Source organism: Bubalus bubalis, chromosome X (genome assembly GCF_019923935.1).
Source record: "Bubalus bubalis isolate 160015118507 breed Murrah chromosome X, NDDB_SH_1, whole genome shotgun sequence".
NCBI classification, from domain to species: Eukaryota; Metazoa; Chordata; class Mammalia; order Artiodactyla; family Bovidae; genus Bubalus; species Bubalus bubalis.
In genome coordinates this window covers 67,905,208-67,923,473 of record NC_059181.1, presented here as the reverse complement: position 1 = coordinate 67,923,473, position 18,266 = coordinate 67,905,208, and the positions used below count along the sequence as shown (strand labels likewise).

The following is an 18,266-nucleotide window of genomic DNA, read 5'->3' as shown; positions in this document are numbered from 1 at the left end:
GCATACAGGTTTCTCAAGGGGCAGGTCAGGTGGTCTGGTATTCCCATCTCTTTCAGAATTTTCCACAGTTTATTGTGATCCACACTGTCAAAGGCTTTGGCATAGTCAATAAAGCAGAAATAGATGTTTTTCTGGAACTCTCTTGCTTTTTCCATGATCCCGTGGATGTTGGCAATTTGATCTCTGGTTCCTCTGCCTTTTCTAAAACCAGCTTGAACATCTGGAATTTCACGGTTCACGTATTGCTGAAGCCTGGCTTGGAGAATTTTGAGCATTACTTTACTAGCGTGTGAGATGAGTGCAATTTTGCGGTAGTTTGAGCATTCTTTGGCGTTGCCTTTCTTTGGGATTGGAATGAAAACCGATCATTTCCAGTCCTGTGGCCACTGCTGAGTTTTCCAAATTTGCTGGCATATTGAGTGCAGCACTTTCACAGCATCATCTTTCAGGATTTGAAATAGCTCAACTGGAATTCCATCACCTCCTCTAGCTTTGTTTGTAGTGATGCGTTCTAAGGCCCACTTGACTTCACACTCCAGGATGTCTGGCTCTAGGTGAGTGATCACAGCATTGTGATTATCTGGGTTGTGAAGCTCTTTTTTGTATAGTTCTTCTGTGTATTTTTGCCACCTCTTCTTAATATCTTCTGCTTCTGTTAGGTCCATACCATTTCTGTCCTTTATCGAGCCCATCTTTGCATGAAATGTTCCCTTGGTATCTCTAATTTTCTTGAAGAGATCTCTAGTCTTTCCCATTCTGTTGTTTCCCTCTATTTCTTTGCATTGATCGCTGAGGAAGTCTTTCTTATCTCTCCTTGCTATTCTTTGGAACTCTGCATTCAGATGCTTATATCTGTCCTTTTCTTCTTTGCCTCTCTTCTTTTCACAGCTATTTGTAAGGCCTCCCCAGACAGCCGTTTTGCTTTTTTGCATTTCTTTTCCATGGGGATGGTCTTGATCCCTGTTTCCTATATAATGTCAGGAACCTCCGTCCATAGTTCATCAGGCACTCTGTCTATCAGATCTAGTCCCTTAAATCTATTTCTCACTTCCACTGTATAATCATAAGGGATTTGATTTAGGTCATACCTGAATGGTCTAGTGGTTTTCCCTACTTTCTTCAATTTAAGTCTGAATTTGGCAATAAGGAGTTCATGATCTGAGCCACAGTCAGCTCCTGGCTGACTCTATAGAGCTTCTCCATCTTTGGCTGCAAAGAGTATAATCTGTCTGATTTCGGTGTTGACCATCTGGTGATGTCCATGTGTAGACTCTTCTCTTGTGTTGTTGGAAGAGGGTGTCTGCTATGACCAATGCATTCTCTTGGCAAAACTCTATTAGCCTTTGCCCTGCTTCATTCCGTATTCCAAGGCCAAATTTGGCTTTTACTCCAGGTGTTTCTTGACTTCCTACTTTTGCATTCCAGTCCCCTATAAGGAAAGGACATCTTTTTTGGGTGTTAGTTCTAAAAGGTATTGTAGGTTTTCATAGACTCATTCAACTTCCGCTTCTTCAGCATTACTGGTTGGGGCATAGACTTGGATTACTGTGATATTGAATGGTTTGCCTTGGAAACGAACAGAGATCATTCTGTCATTTTTGAGATTGCATCCAAGTACTGCATTTTGGACTCTTTTGTTGACCATGATGGCTACTCCATTTCTTCTAAGGGATTCCTGCTCGCAGTAGTAGATATAATGGTCATCTGAGTTAAATTCACCCATTCCAGTCCATTTTAGTTCGCTGATTCCTAGAATGTCAACATTCACTCTTGCCATCTCCTGTTTGACCACTTCCAATTTGCCTTGATTCGTGGACCTAACATTCCAGGTTCCTATGCAGTATTGCCCTTTACAGCATCGGACCTTGCTTCTGTCACCAGTCACATCCACAGCTGGGTATTCTTTTTGCTTTGGCTCCATCCCTTCATTCTTTCTGGAGTTATTTCTCCACTGATCTCCAGTAGCATATTGGGCACCTACCAACCTGGGGAGTTCCTCTTTCATCCTATCATTTTTCCTTTTCATTCTGTTCATGGGATTCTCAAGGCAAGAATACTGAAGTGGTTTGCCATTCCCTTCTCCAGTGGACCACTTTCTGCCAGACCTCTCCACCATGACCCGCCCGTCTTGGGTGGCCCCACAGGGCATGGCTTAATTTCATTGAGTTAGACAAGGCTGTGGTCTGTGTGATCAGATTGGCTAGTTTTCTGTGATTATGGTTTCAGTGTGTCTGCCCTCTGATGCCCTCTTGAAACACCTACCGTCTTACTTGGCTTTCTCCTACCTTGGACGTGGGGTATCTCTTCAATGGCTGCTCCAGCACTGAACACATTTTGTGAATTATACATAAATTTTCTACATTTACTGAGAAATCTATAAATAAATTTCTTGAATACATTGTAAACATGTGATTTCCATATTTATCTTTATTCCTATATCAGACTATCTGATGTTACAGCACTACAATTCTTTTGGGGCATATAAATCGTAACTCCAACTCCTTAGACTTGTCCTTTTCTTCAGTAAGCAAGTAATGAATTCTCTGAACTCATGAATGTTCAAAAAACTGCCTTAGGATTAAAAAGTCATGTCATAAATAAAATATGTGTTAATTACTCATCTCTAAATGTTTATTCTGTGTTTTCATTTTCAGAGGACGATTATTTATCATTTCTACCAAAGCAGGATCTCTTGGAATTAATCTGGTAGCTGCTAATCGAGTGATTATATTTGATGCTTCTTGGAATCCATCTTATGACATCCAGAGTATATTCAGAGTTTATCGCTTTGGACAAACTAAACCTGTCTATGTATATAGGTTCTTAGCTCAGGTAGGCTTGTAATTTATATTCTCTTTTTCATATTGAAAGATTGGGTGAAACTGACAATATTTTTGAAATTCAGACTATACATGCATTGTAGAGAGGCAAACAAAGTTGAAAATATCATTCCTGTTCTTAAACAATATAAGTTAATTTTGACCTCTCATGATTTTCTATTTTGTAGTTTGTCCAGGTCTCTAAATTTCTTAGATTGAGATGAATTAATATTTCTAGTCAAGAATATTAATTTCCTTTAAATATAAACTCAGGTATTAAGAAACAGAAACTGAAATTTAAGGAAAGGAAATGAAATCAAAGAAGTGGATGTAGTTCAGTGTTATTCAGGTTTATAGAATCAAGTTGTCCTTTTAACTGTTACATCTTCTTTGGGAACAGATGCCACCTTCTCTACCATCCTCCAAATCTGGGCTTCTTAACTAGAGACTGGGTTTTATTGATAGATCTTTGGTCATACATAAGAGTACATAATATTGTTGGTAAACTACACTGTAAACTTTTTCCTGTTATTTAAATTAAGAGCTCCTTTACATTCTACTTCAGGATATTATATAGAATATATAATAGATATGGCATTGTAGTTATTAATTTTTTGTCCTAAAGTTATAGAAAGTAAGACTTTACATAAAGTCAGTTTATAGTGATTGTTGAGAGCGTGTTATATTCCACTGAACAAGAATTAAACTGCCCTGTTGGATTCTTACATCAATAACCCCCTGAAATTTGATTTCATGTACTCTTATTCTGTTTAGCTTGGTATCTGACTGCTCTCATTCTTTCACCAAGTACAGAAATACATAAAGCAATACATGAATGCATATTGGTCAGAAATTTTAGGATGATTACCAGTAATAAAGTTTTATTTCTCATCAACATAAACTACTCTGAACAGAAAAAAAAAATCTCATGAATTAAGCAACATTGCTCATAAAATTTGCTTCATGGCAGTATGTTGCTATCAAGTTTTGCTATTTCATATAAACCAATAACTATATTTCTTCTTGATTAAGTTTCATGTTTACAAAATTTGTGTATTGTTCATTCTTTTTTACGAAGGGAACCATGGAAGATAAGATTTATGATCGGCAAGTAACTAAGCAGTCACTGTCTTTTCGAGTTGTTGATCAACAGCAAGTTGAACGTCATTTTACCATGAATGAGCTGACTGAACTTTATACCTTTGAGCCAGACTTGTTAGACGACCCTAATTCAGAAAAGAAGAAGAAAAGGGATACTCCCATGCTGCCAAAGGTAAACATCTTAGAATATTAACTTAAAAAAAATAGATAATATAGATCTAGGAATTAATATAGATCAAGGAAATTTTATTACTACTATGAAAGTTATTCGTCTGACTAAGGCTATATTTCAGAATTTTTCAAAGAGAATAAAATTGTATTTAAATGAGAGATCAGTTCTCCACATAGTACCACAAAAGATAGTGTAATCTGAAATACATATTTTATGCCAAATAAAAAATTCAGCCCTGCAGAAAAGGATTTCTGAGTAGAAACCTTAAAGACATAGTATGGTTCTCTTTTAATAATCTTCAGTAGCGGACATACATAATTTTGATAATTGTATATGAGATTTAATTGTCTCTTCCTTAGCATTTTTTGTTGTCATATAGCAATTAAGAATCAGCAAATAAGTGTCTCTTACTTGATATTTTTCACTGTCATAACACAAGACTTTCGTACTTGGAAAAGAGACCTCTCTCATTTTATAGATGGAGAAACTTAGTGTCAGAGGTATTCAGTGACTTGCCTAGTTTTCAGCTAATAAGTGACAAAGCCAGGAACAGTATCTACATCTCTCTTCTGGTCCATTGTTCTTGGATAAGAGCCTATTATACATAAGAGAAAACCATATGTGTATATATATGTATTTTAACCTATTCTGATTATCTGAAACATAATTTTAGGGAGGATTATTAGGGGAGGTTCTTTTCCTATTGTCTTGGTTTCAAATTTAAGCATGTAAAGTTCCATATAGCTGTTAAGAGAATTGGGAAAGCAGCTAACAGGTGACAGTGTCACTTTACGAAAGTCACTTCAATCATTTGTAAAAAAAAAAAAATAATAATACTCAACAGTATCTTAGTTCTTCATATGACTTGACCAGTTTCCTATTCCTAAAAAGGTAATAGGGATAAATATTTCGAATGTTAGTATAAATCAGTGATTTCTTCAGTTAATTCTCAGTGTATATATGTCAGTTAAAATAACATGAATATTAAGCATTTAGGAAAATTTTAGTGACCTTTGTCTATATTAACAAATATTTTGTTTTTATCCTTTTTTTTTGAATGACCGAGTTGTATAGCATGTGGGACCTTAGTTCCCCAACCAGGGATCGAACCCATGCCCCCTGCAGTGGGAGCATGGAGTCTTAACCACTGGACTGCCAGGGTAGTCCCAATATCTTGTTTTTCTAATCAGTGAGCTGTTTTTCCACTTAAAGTTCACTGATGGAGCATTTAGGAAAGAGTTTTTATGACAGTCTTTATCAAATCTCTTTGATAATAGCTTAGGGCCTCATGGGCTTCCCTGGTGACTCAGATGGTAACAAGTCCGCCTGCAATGCAGGAGACCTAGGTTCAGTCCCTGGGTCAGATAGGTCCCCTGGAGAAGGAAATGGCAACCCACTCGAGTATTCTTGCCTGGAGAATTCCATGGACAGAGGAACCTGGCAGGCTACAGTCCATGGGTTGCAAAGAGTGGGACACTACTGAGCGACTTTGACTTGACTTCACTTCGCTTAGGGCCACATGAAGGTTAAATCTATCATTGTTTTAGTACTTTAAAGAATCATTTCAATTTCCATGTTATAGAATATTAAATTGATAGCAGTTTGGCTTCCTTTGTTAATTATATAACAGAATGTGAGTAGGGATCTTGAATAGTCTTTGGAAATTTTTCTGTGTACAAACAGGTTAGTATATCTTTAAAAACACACAAACTCAAATGGACTCATACCATACACACTCTTTTGCAGCTTGCTCTTTTCACCTAGATGTTTCTTGCAGATCTTTCCATATTGGTACATATACCTTTACTTAAAATAAAATTGCATAGTGTGTACTTGCCTTGTTTTATTTAACTTATATCCCTTTTCTGTCAGGTATGTAATTTTGTGTGACAAAGAGTATTCTTTTAAGGACTTGCACATATTTATGTTTATAGTTTTAAAGATAGTGAAGTTTCCCTTTTCAGTTGACTTCATGTTTAATTAGCATTTCCCCTAAAATTACACTTAACTTAAACTTCAATTTTTTTGAGAAATAGCCCATGATTAGCAATATTTCTCGTAGGAAGCCACCATACCAATTTGTAAAGGGATAGTTGCTTTGAAGTTATTTGTTATGTGTTAAATTTCTGATTGTAGGAAATCTGTTTAATTTGATAAACATTTACTGATAATTTGATGACTTTGAAGTACATGGGGAGGGTGTATTTAAAAGAACAAGACAAGAAAGAAATGCTATTTAATTGTTACAGGATATCTGGAAAGAAACTATCTGTTTTATAATTTGGCACACTGAGTTGTGAAAGGTATCACGTTTTTTCATCTACATTTTACTTACTGTGTTTTGTTTTGGTATGACCCTTTGCCCAAGAAAAAAAAGTAATGCTACTTTATTTTTTTTTAATTTTTTAACTTTACAATATTGTATTAGTTATCAACATGAATCTGCCACAGGTATAGACGTGCTCCCCATCCTGAACCCTCCTCCCTCCCCGTACCATCCCTCTGGGTGGTCCCAGTGCACCAGCCCCGAGCATCCAGTATCTTGCATCGAACCTGGACTGGTGACTCATTTCATATATGATATTATACATGTTTCAATTCCATTCTCCCAAATCATCCCACCCTCTCCCTCTCCCACAGAGTCCAAAACACTGTTCTATACATCAGTTCTCTTTTGCTGTCTCGTATACAGGGTTATTGTTGCCATCTTTCTAAATTCCATATATATGCATTAGTATAAACCAATAAAATATTGTAAAGTAAATAAAAATAATAATAAATAAATAATAAAAAATAAAAATAAAAAAAGAGAGGATGTATTTTAGTTTAAAAAAAGCTTTGGAAAAGTTTTTTAAAACTGTACCATATTATGATGGCTTTGCTATCACAGTAACTAAGACTTGTCAGAGATCTGAAAGGAAATATAATAAGATGTATATGTGATTTACCTGAAGAAAATGATAGTCTACTTGGGGAGAAAAAGTTACATTCTTAAAAGCAAAAGTGCTAATGTGACTGGTACTGAATGTATTTGGTTTAAAAATGAAGGGGAAAGCATTTGGGTAAAGTTTAATGGAAAAAAAATTAGACTGATTGGCCTATAAATGATGGTTAATATTTAATTGCATTAGGTAAGAATAAGTTATGAATGTAGGATGAAACAGTTGGGGTTAAAATAAAGGTAAGAATTTAAGTGCCAGACTCAAGATATGATGAAGAAATTGACCAGATGAGTTGAAATTGCATAGATAAAGGTAGGGCCAGCTTATGGAGAACCATTAAAGGCAAACAGAGGCATTTGGATTTAAAATATCATTCACTATAAGTTCATGGATGGGGTTTTATATGATGAATGTGGGCTTTTGGAAAGTCAGTGTGGCATTAAAATGCAGGATGAGGACGTATAATAGGGTGATGATTGTTGAGTTAAACAGACATTTCAGGTAAATGATGGGACTCAGTTACTGATGATCGATTGTAGCTTTTGGTAGACTGTGAAAAAGCTTTAACCAAAATAATGAAGCTTATTCATTAATTAGTTAAAATCTTTGCAAAGTATCTGCAACATTCCAATCATTATGCTGGTTAGTAAGGATACATTGATAAATAAGACTAGGTTCCTGCTCCCAAGGAGCCTACAGTCTAATAAGCATTTTTTTGTTTGTTTAGTCACTGAGTCATGTCTGACTGTCTTTGCAGCCCCATGAACTATAGCCCACCAGGCTCTTCTGCCCATGGGACTTCCCAGGCAAGAATTCTGGAGTGGGTCGCCATTTCTTTCTCCAGGGGATCTTTCCCGACCCAGGGATAGAACCCTCATCTCCTGCATTGCAGTCTCATTCTTTACTCCTGAGCCCCCAGGAAGCCCCTAATAAGCATATCTTCACAATAAAGAAAATGTTTATTTATTATATATTGTATACACATATATATTTATTATTTATTATATATAATAAATATATATTTATATATTATACACATATAATAAATATATATGTATTTATTTATATATTGGGGCTTCCCTGGTGGCTTAGACGGTAAAGTGTCTGCCTGCAATGCGGGAGACTTGGGTTCGATCCCTGGGTGGGAAAGATCCCCTGGAGAAGGAAATGGCAACCCACTCCAGTATTCTTGCCTGGAAAATCCCATGGACAGAGGAGTCCATGGGGTCGCAGAGAGTCAGACACGAATGAGTGACTTCACTTTCACAATAAAAATTATGGATCCTGTAATAGAAATCTGTATAGGCACCCTGTACCATCCATTTCAAAGGATGGAATATTCAGTTCTTTTTGGGAAAAGTTGGGGATGGGGAGTTGACATTAGGAGGACTTCAACTGATATTGAAGATAGATGTGGTAGCTGTTTGCATTGCTGTGAGGGCAAAAGATGAAGGCCCTTCAAGAGGATGAGCAGGAAAAAACAAATACGTGCATAAAACAGCATTGCAAATTTCAGGAACATCAGGTAGTTAAAAATAAATGGAGTGTAAAGAGAGAGTAGTATAAAGTAAGGGTGGTCATGGGAAGAGGTGAGAGAAAAGACTGGAAAGGAGGATAGGACTCAGATCATTGAAGTTAAGAGAGTTTGGACATTGTGTTACAGGCTGTGGGGTCTATTTAATGATTCTAAACAAAAGACCAACATCAAATTTTCATTTAAGAAAAATCATTTTGGGTGTCAGTGTGCAGGATGGATAGGAGAAAAGAAAATGAATGTTAATGTGTAAAATAGATAGCTAATGGGAAGTTGTGGTATAGCACATGGAGACCAGCCTGGTGCTCTGTGACAACCTAGATCAGCGGGATGGGGTGGGCAGTGGGAGGGAGGTTCAAGAGGGAGGGGGCATGTGTATACCTATGGCTGATTCATGTTGAGGCATGGCAGAAACCAGCACAACATTGTAAAGCAGTTGTCCTCCAATTAAAAACAAATAAATTTTAGAAAAAGAAAACAAAATGGATGTTAAGATACTTGTTACTGTGCAGTGATCCAGATGAGAGAGGAGGAGGGCACAGCAACCCACTCCAGTATTCTTGCCTGGAGAATCCTATGCACAGAGGAGCCTGATGGGCTACAGTCCATAGCGTTGCAAAGATCCGGACGTGACTGAAGTGACTGAGCACACATGCATGCGATGGGACTGGATGCCATGATCTTAGTATGATGTATGTTGAATCTTAGCTTTTTGACTCCCTTCTTTCACCCTCATCAAGGGTTCCTCCTTAACTTTTTTTTAATAACTTTTTGGGCTGCACTGGGTCTTTGCTGCTTTGCGTGAACTTTCTCTAGTTGCTGGGAGAGGGGGCTGCTTTTCGTTTGGAGTACAGACTTCTCGTTGCAATGGCTTCTCTTGTTGTGGAGCACAGACTCTAGGCTTGTGGGCTTCAGTAGTTGCAGTGCACAGGCCTTTAGTTGCTCGGCAGCATGTGGAATTTTCCCAGACCAGGGATTGAACCTGTGGCCCTGGCCTTGGCAGGCGGATTCTTATCCACTGCACCACCAAGGAAGTCCTGTTTCTCCTTAATGAAATGTTAACTTTGTTCTGTGGGCTTGTATTGTGAATTTCATTTAACTTTGTGCAGTACTGTTTGGTTTTCATTTCCTTTAAAAGGATTTTGAAAATTAGTCCTCTCTGAACTGGGTACAAGTAGGTGTTTTTTATGTTTGCAGTAGTGTTTGAACCTGCTTTTATTAAAGACATTTCAAAGTTGGTTCCTACTATATTATAGTACAATTGCAAACACTTGTCTTTATATATATATATATATATAATTTTTTTTTTAGGATGAAAGACTGCTAAAGATGATACATTTTCATTTCCCCTTCAAATTGCTATTATCTAACTAATGATTAAATTGCATGCCTTTTTAACTTCTTTGTCCTTTGATAGTTCTGTAAGTGGTCACTTTCAACTTACTTGATATGGGATTATTACATCTCTTTCTGCCTCATCACTTCCTCTTAAAGTCAATAATAACTCCTTTTCTGTATTTCTGTTCTTGTTTTCTTTCTTTTACTTCTTCACTTTCTAATTAGATTTACTATTTCAGTTTATTAACCACCAGATTTTTTCTTGTCTTTTTATCTCTGCAGTTCTTCAACGGCAAGAACTGTATTTTCTCCTTTCATCTATAGTGAATAAAACAGTATTAATACTTTTATATGGTCTTTTTTGAAACTCTAGTCAACCTTTATAGTGATATTTAACTGTATTTTTATCATTCCGTATTGATCCATATATCATTGAAAATCAGTGTTAGAATTTGCCTTAACTTTTGCAAGCAGTAAAAATGAAATGAAGTAGGTGTGTGAAAGGAGGAAAATTAGAGCTTTAATTCATGTCTTCAGTTCTATATTCAATCAGCTATCTTAGTCAGTTCTATTCATCACCTCGTCCAATGGATTATATTCTGTTAAATACCCTGATTGATTTATTGCTGTTGTTGGTGCTGCTGCTTTTTCCTTTTTGAAATATAATGGTCTTGTAGTTCTGTGGAACCATTTTTAAAATATATTGTTTTAGAGTCTACTGTATCATGTCTACCAATGCATTTCTTAAGTTGTTCAGAGTAATAGTGTTCCTCAGACATTTTGCAACTTCATAATGATCTAAACTTATAAATCCTTTAACACAAATTTCTAGTGATAAAGATTTGTTCACTGATTCTCTTTTTTTAATTTATTTTTTAACTAGAGGAAAATAGTTTTACAATGTTGTGTTGATTGATTCTTAACTGTTTGTTTTTTGAATATCAAAGTAATATCTGACCTCTGTAAATGTTTATGTAAATTGTATTAGGGGAAAGTACCTTTTCCTGGTAATAAACTTATGAATTATATAGATATCAGAGGTTAAAAATCTTGATTAAGGCCATATTTCATAATATTCTTCAGTGGGTATACAGCCTAAGCTCTGTACCCTTTATTAAGAAAACAAAAGACAGTAAAACTGGCATAGAAATTTTTTTGCACTTCCCTTTTTCAGCATTTGCTACCTATGTCTTTTTAAATATGGACTGCATGTTGATAATTATAGGGAAAATGAAATGGGGATTTAAAGTACTGAAAGTGAGGCTTTACTTCCTCTACGCTGGTGTTGTATACAATTTTCTCCCTTTGTCTTTAGTCCTTTATTCAAGTTTTAATACCTCAAAGCATAGTTTTCTGAACAGAGATGTTATTGTGCAATTTTATCAGCCAGCAGATGGTAATATAAGGTTTTACCTTAGTCATTCCTAACATTAGAGAGAAATACACTGCATTAAAATAATTTGATGTGAAGGATAAAATAGCTAATTAACTGATTTCAGGAACTTGCTTGCATTTACCCTTTGAGAATAAAGGTTCAAAAGGACCCATTTAATTGTAGAGCAAGTATTAGTAACCTGTAGAATATTAACCACATGTATGCACATGAATGCAGTTTTTGTTGACATGTACCTCTATGGGATCTTCCCAGGTGGCACTAGTGGTAAAGAAGCCGCCTGCCAATGCAGGAGACATAATGAGATGCAGGTTTGATCCCTGGGTGGGGAAGAGCCCCTGGAGGAGGGCATCATGGCAGCCCACTCCAGTGTTGTTTCCTGGAGAATCTCATGGACAGAGGAGCCTTGTGGGCTACAGTCCATAGGTTTGCAAAGAGTCAGACACAACTGAAGCAACTTAGCACACGTGCACATACCTCTAAGGAGCCATGTTCATAATTAGCGCATATATGAGGTTTGATGTCATTATTTCCTACTTTGCTGCCTCTTTGATCACAAGTGTAGTATGTTTATTATTTAATACAGCAAATTTTAATATTTTCTCTATATTTGTATTCACTGGCATAAAATGATTATTATTCATCTGCATAAGAACAGACCACCAAAAATCATAATAAACTATAGAAAAGTTGTTGTAATTTTACCATTTATTTGTAGATTGTAAGAGTCTCCCACTCAGTGTTTGCTGGGATAGTTGATTCCCAGTAAAAAAAGCAAATGGTTTAAGCCCCATCCCTTTTGCAAGAAATGTGCCAATCACCCTTTTTGGGTGTAATTTTAGGCAAGCCGCATATGTTTTCCAAGCCCTGCTTCCCTTAAGAAAGTAAGAAAATAGTAGTACATGTCTCACAGAAGAGATAATCCACATAAAGCTCTCTGCCTAGCACATAGTAAGCACTCAAATGTTAGCTGCTATTTTTGTTTCTATAATTGTCATTAATAATGCCATTATACTGGTTCATTTTTCTGAAACAAGTATAGACTTAAATTTTTGGAATTTTGGAGGAGTCATATGAGATTTTGATCCTTAGAAGATTTAGCTTGACATATGACAGATCAGTAGAAGACTAAAAACATTTAGAGATCAGAGGCAATAATCTCAGCTAGACTGCAGAAGAGATGAGTATTTGAGTATTTGAGTCACTCTCCTAGAGATCAGTTATAATCAAGAGATTATATGATAATATTTAATTACTAAACACTGATAATCACTTCCCATGATGTTATCATGCATTTGACTACAAACTATTACTCTAACACTCAAGGATTTCCCCCCCTAAATAATACATACAACTTTAAAGGAATTGTCTACCTTATAGCAGCTGTGACACCAGTGTAATAGTAATTTTTAAAAATGAAAGGATGTTTCTAGTATTCTTTTATTAATACAGACTACAAAATAAATACATGTTAATAGACCGATCATTTAAAAAAAAACACAAAACAGTGCTGCTTTGTATCCTTCTTTGATTTTATCACCTTATAACACAAGAAAAACTAAGGAGCTAAAGTCAACCAGCATTTTAGGGGAAACATTGGGATTAAAGAGATCGTGATACCAATGATGTCCCTAAATGGCAACCTCCCTACTCTAGCAAGCTGTCTTACAAATCACTGCAAATGGAAACATCAACAACTTACTGGCACAGTTGAGGGTGGAATGTGAAATTCCATTGGAAGTGGAGGGTGGGGATTGGGGGCAAAGTTCCAGAAATGTCTCCTTTTGAAGCACTAGAAATACCTACCACTATGGGCTTCCCTGTAGCTCAATCAGTAAAGAATCTGCCTGCAGTACAGGAGACCTGGGTTCGATCCCTGGGTTGGGAAGATCTCCTGGAGAAGGAAATGGCAACCCACTCCAGTATCCTTGCCTGGAAAATCCATGGACAGAGGAGCCTGGTGGGCTGCAGTCCATGGGGTCGCAAAGAGTCGGGCACGAATGGGGGGCTGTACACTAACACTATGGATCATGGAAATTCTGAAATTGAAAATGCCAGGTTTGTATTTAGTAAATGTGAATTAAGTGGTATAAGCTCTTTGGATTTATATACAAGTTAAAAGATACATCTGTTCTCTCTAGGTTGTGTGCTTCTTACTAGCCTATGTGGGCAGGGATTGTATCAGTGTATCTTTATCACTGTATCCCCAGTACCTGGCATAATACCTAGCACATAGCATGTATTCAATAAAAGTGTGACAATGAACAAATACATTTTTGTCCTAAAAGTAAGCTAAGGCAATGGTTGACATGCCTTGAACTAACCTGCATCAGAATCGCCTGAGAGCTTGATAAAAATGCAGATTCCTGGCTTATCCAAGACTGACTGAATCAGGGACTTCCCTGGTGGTCCAGCGGTTAAGACTCTGTACTTCACTGTAGGGGTACAGGTTCGATCCCTGGTGGGTAAACTGTGATTCCACCTGCCATGTGGCACATCTCTCCCCAACTCCACCACCACCAGAAAAAAGCCAATGGTCAGACTTCCCTGGTAATACATTGGATAAGAATCTGCCTTGCAATGCAGGCGACACTGGTTGGATCCCTCGTCGGGAAGATTACACATGCCTCAGGCAGCTAGGCCCATGCGCTCTAGGGCCCACAAACCACAACTACTGAAGCCTGGGTGCCTATGGCCTGTGCTTTGCAACAAGAGAAGCCACTACAATGAGAAGCCTGTGCACCACAACTAGAGAGTAGCCCAGGCTTACCACAACTAGAGAAAAGCCCACAGGCAGGCAGTGGCTAGTGCAACCAAAAATAAATATATTTTTTTTAAAGCCAATGGTCAAGACATACTAAATCAATTTCAGAGTGTTGGACCTGTATTTTTAACAAGGTCCACTGCTGTTGTGAGTACAAGGTATATAGGAGTATGGTTCACCTAGTTATTATCAGCTAAACTTTTGATTTAAGAATAATAAAGAACAGTAACAAATGTTTATTGAGTGTTTTTTATGCCAAGTACTATTTTTTTAATAAAAATTTGACTTTTATTATTGCTTTCAATGTCAATTAAACATGGCAATTTTGAAAATAGGTTGAGCACAATTTTTATGTAAATCATCAAAAACAAAGGCATTTTAATCTGACGGCTGGCATTTTTAAAAGGCATTCCTTCCCCTCCTACCAACTAAGGAAAAAGTCCTTCCACTACCAGATCAGGGGCAGTGTTTCTGAACTTGCGACATTTGCCCTTAATTTAGTTAAAAGTGAGAACAAATTAATTCACGGTTCCTTAATTCCAAACAAGGATGTGAAGTCAGGCTGGTGACTATTTAATGCCTAGATCTAGGTTGGAATTTTTTAAAATTAGGCAGAAGGTGGGTGTGTGTGCATCTAATCTGTCTTAAAGAGCCTGAGTTATTCCTAGCTTTTAGAAATTATGAAAGAAGTGAGTGAAAACACAGTTTAAACCTTCTATTCATAGGATAAGAGGAGGGAGGGAAGAAGCTGACTTTCATTCACTTCCCCAAAATGTATTCTGTACCTATTATGTGCCAGGCACTGTTCAACATCCTGGGGTTACAGCAACACACAAAGCAGACAAAAGGCCCTGCTCTTTCGAAGCTTCCATTGCAGTGTGAGTGGGGAGAGACAGATGATAAAGAAGGTATTAATAAAGACATATGGAGAAGGAAATGGCAACCCACTCCAGTATTCCTGCCTGGAGAATCCCATGAACAGAGGAGCCTGGCAGGCTACAGTCCTTGGGGTCACAAGAGTCGGACATGACTTAGCATCTAAACCACCACCAATAAATACATAAAATGTAAAGTATAACAGTGATCAATGCTATGAGAAGAAAAATAGGCACATAGTTCTGAAATGTGGATATTTGGGTGTATGTCAGAGTTTTTATTTATTTTTTATTGAAGTATAGTTGATTTACAATATTAGTTTCAGGTGCACAGAGTAGTGATTGAGATACACACACATACACACACACACACACACACATATGCTCGCGCGTGCACACACACACACACACGTATACATTTTCCTTTTCAGATTTTTTTCCCTTGTACGATAGATTATTATAAAATATTGAGTATAGTTCCCTGTGATATACAGTAGATCCTTGTTGGTTACCTATTTTGTATATAGTTATGTATATATGTTAAACCCAGTCTCCTAATTTATCCCTTCCCTGGTCCCCATTTCTACTTTGGTAAACATAAGTTTGTGTTTTAAGTCTTTGAGTCTCTTTCTGTTTTGTAAATAAGTTCATTTGTATCCTTTTTTTTTTTTAGATTCCACAAATAAGTGATACATACTTGTCTTTCTCTGCCTGGCTTAGTTCACTTAGGATAATCTCTAGCTCCTTCCATGTTGTTGCAAATGGCATTACTTCATTCTTTTTATGGCTGAATAATATTCCTGTGTGTGTGTGTGTGTGTGAGAGAGAGAGAGAGACATCTTTATCCATTCATCTGTCAGTGAATGGTTTAGGTTGCTTCCATGTCTTGGCTATTGTGAACAGTGCTGCAGTGAACATTAGGGTGTGTGTATCTTTTTGAATTATGGTTTTCTCTGGATATATGCCCAGGAGTGGAATTGCAGGATCATATGACAGCTCCATTTTTAGCTTTTTAAGGAATATCCATACTGTTTTTCATAGGAACTGTACCAGTTTGCATTCCCATCAACAGTATAGGAGAGTTGCTTTTTCTCCACACCCTCTCCAGCATTTATTGTTTGTGGATTCTTTGATGATAGCCATTCTGACCAGTGTTAGGTGATGACTCATTGTAATTTTGATTTGCATTTTTCTAGTAATTAGCAGTGTTGACGGAGAAGGCAATGGCACCCCACTCCAGTACTTTTGCCTGGAAAATCCCATGGACGGAAGAGCCTGGTAGGCAGCAGTCCATGGGGTCACACAGAGTCAGACACGACTGAGCGACTTCACTTTCACTTTTCGCTTTCATGCATTGGAGAAGGAAATGGCAACCCACTCCAGTGTTCTTGCCTGGAGAATCCCAGGGATGGGGGAGCCTGGTGGGCTGTCGTATATGGGGTCGCACAGAGTCGGACACGACTGAAGCGACTTAGCAGCAGCAGCAGCAGCAGCAGCAGTGTTGAGCATCTTTTCATGTGCTCTTTTGGCTATCTGTATGTCTTCTTTGGAGAAATGTTTATTTAGAACTTTCGCTTGTTTTTTGATTGAGTTGTTTGTTTTTTGATGTTGAGGTATATAAGCTGTTTGTATATTTTGGAGATTAATACCTTGTTGGTTGCATCATTTGCAAGTATTTTCTCCCTGTCTGTATGTTGTCTTTTCATTTTGTTTATGGGTTCCTTTGCTGTGCAAAAGCTTCTAAGTTTAATTAGGTCCCATTTGTTTATTTTCATTCTTATTTCCATTGCTCTCAGAGACGAATCCAAAAAGATGTTGCTGTGATTTCTGTCAAAGAGTATCCTGCCTGTATTTACCTCTAGGAGTTTTATAGCATCTGGTCTTAACATTTAAGCCATTAATCCATTTTGAGTTCATTGTACATGATGTTAGGGAATGTTCTAATTTCATTCTTTAAACACATAGTTGTCCAGTTTTCCCAGCAGCAAGGTACTGTATTAAGGGCTTTACTAGCATTGAATTCTTATAGCCATCTTACAAAGCTGGTAGAGTTTATTTCTGTTTATAGGTGATGAAATTATGACAGAGAGAAGTGGTTTCACCTGCATTTGATCTCAGACCCCATATCCTTTAACTACCACACTCTGCTGTGCTACATATGTTACATAAGTAAACTTGTGAAAATATAGTGAATTGGGGCACTCTGCTTTGATAGGACATCACACTTCTTTTATCCTTCTTTTTTATATCCAGCTTTTTTCCAATGAGATATGATTGATATATAAATTTGTTAGTTTCAGATGTACAACATAATAATTTGATATATGTGTATATTTAAGAATGATCACTGCAATAAGTCAAGTTAACATCCATTATCGCACATAGTTAGACTTTTTTGAAGATAAGTTTTAAGATCTTCTCTCTTAGCAACTTCCAAATATACAATACAGTATTATTAACTATGTCCTTTTATACACTTCATGAGGTTCTCACAGCAAGTATATGTCGTTTGCCATTCCCTCTTTCATTGGATCACATTTTGCTAGAACTCTCCACCATGACTCGTCCGTCTCTGGTGGCCCTACACCATTCAGTTCAGTTGCTCACTCATGTCCGACTCTTTGCGACCCCATGAACCGCAGCACGCCAGGCCTCCCTGTCCATCACCAACTGCCGGAGTCTACCCAAACCCATGTCCATTGAGTCAGTGATGCCATCCAACCATCTAATCCTTTGTCGTCCCCTATTCCTGCTGCCCTCAATCTTTCCCAGCATCAGGGTCTTTTCAAATGAGTCAGCTCTTCGCATCAGGTGGCCAAAGTATTGGAGTTTCAGCTTCAACATCAGTCCTTCCAATGAACACCCAGGACTGGTCTCCTTTAGGATGGCCTGGTTGGATCTCCTTGCAGTCCAAGAGACTCTCAAGAGTCTTCTCCAACACCACAGTTCAAAAGCATCAATTCTTCAGCGCTCAGCTTTCTTCATAGTCCAACTCTCACATCCATACATGACTACTGGAAAAACCATAGCCTTGACTAGACGGACCCTTGTTGGCAAAGTAATGTCTCTGCTTTTTAATATGCTATCTAGGTTGGTCATAACTTTCCTTCCAAGGAATAAGCGTCTTTTAATTTCATAGCTGCAGTCACCATCTGCAGTGACTTTGGAGTCCCCCAAAATAAAGTCAGCCACTGTTTGCACTGTTTTCCCATCTATTTGCCAAGAAGTGATGGGACTGGATGCCATGATCTTAGTTTTCTGAATGTTGAGCTTTAAGCCAACTTTTTCACTCTCCTCTTTCACTTTTGTCAAGAGGCTCTTTAGTTCT

The 18,266-nt window shown here is 37.4% G+C and overlaps 1 protein-coding gene across 8 annotated transcripts in view; it reads left to right on the top strand.

The window, feature by feature from the left end:
• The window catches only part of ATRX (ATRX chromatin remodeler), a 287,562-nt gene that overhangs the window by 245,597 nt on the left and 23,699 nt on the right, over positions 1–18,266 (top strand). For all 8 annotated transcript variants that reach the window (XM_044936882.1, XM_044936879.1, XM_044936880.1 and 5 more), the window contains 2 exons: positions 2,655–2,832; positions 3,898–4,092. In XM_044936882.1, the coding sequence (XP_044792817.1) occupies positions 2,655–2,832; positions 3,898–4,092 (373 nt within the window). The remainder of the gene's footprint in view (positions 1–2,654; positions 2,833–3,897; positions 4,093–18,266) is intronic.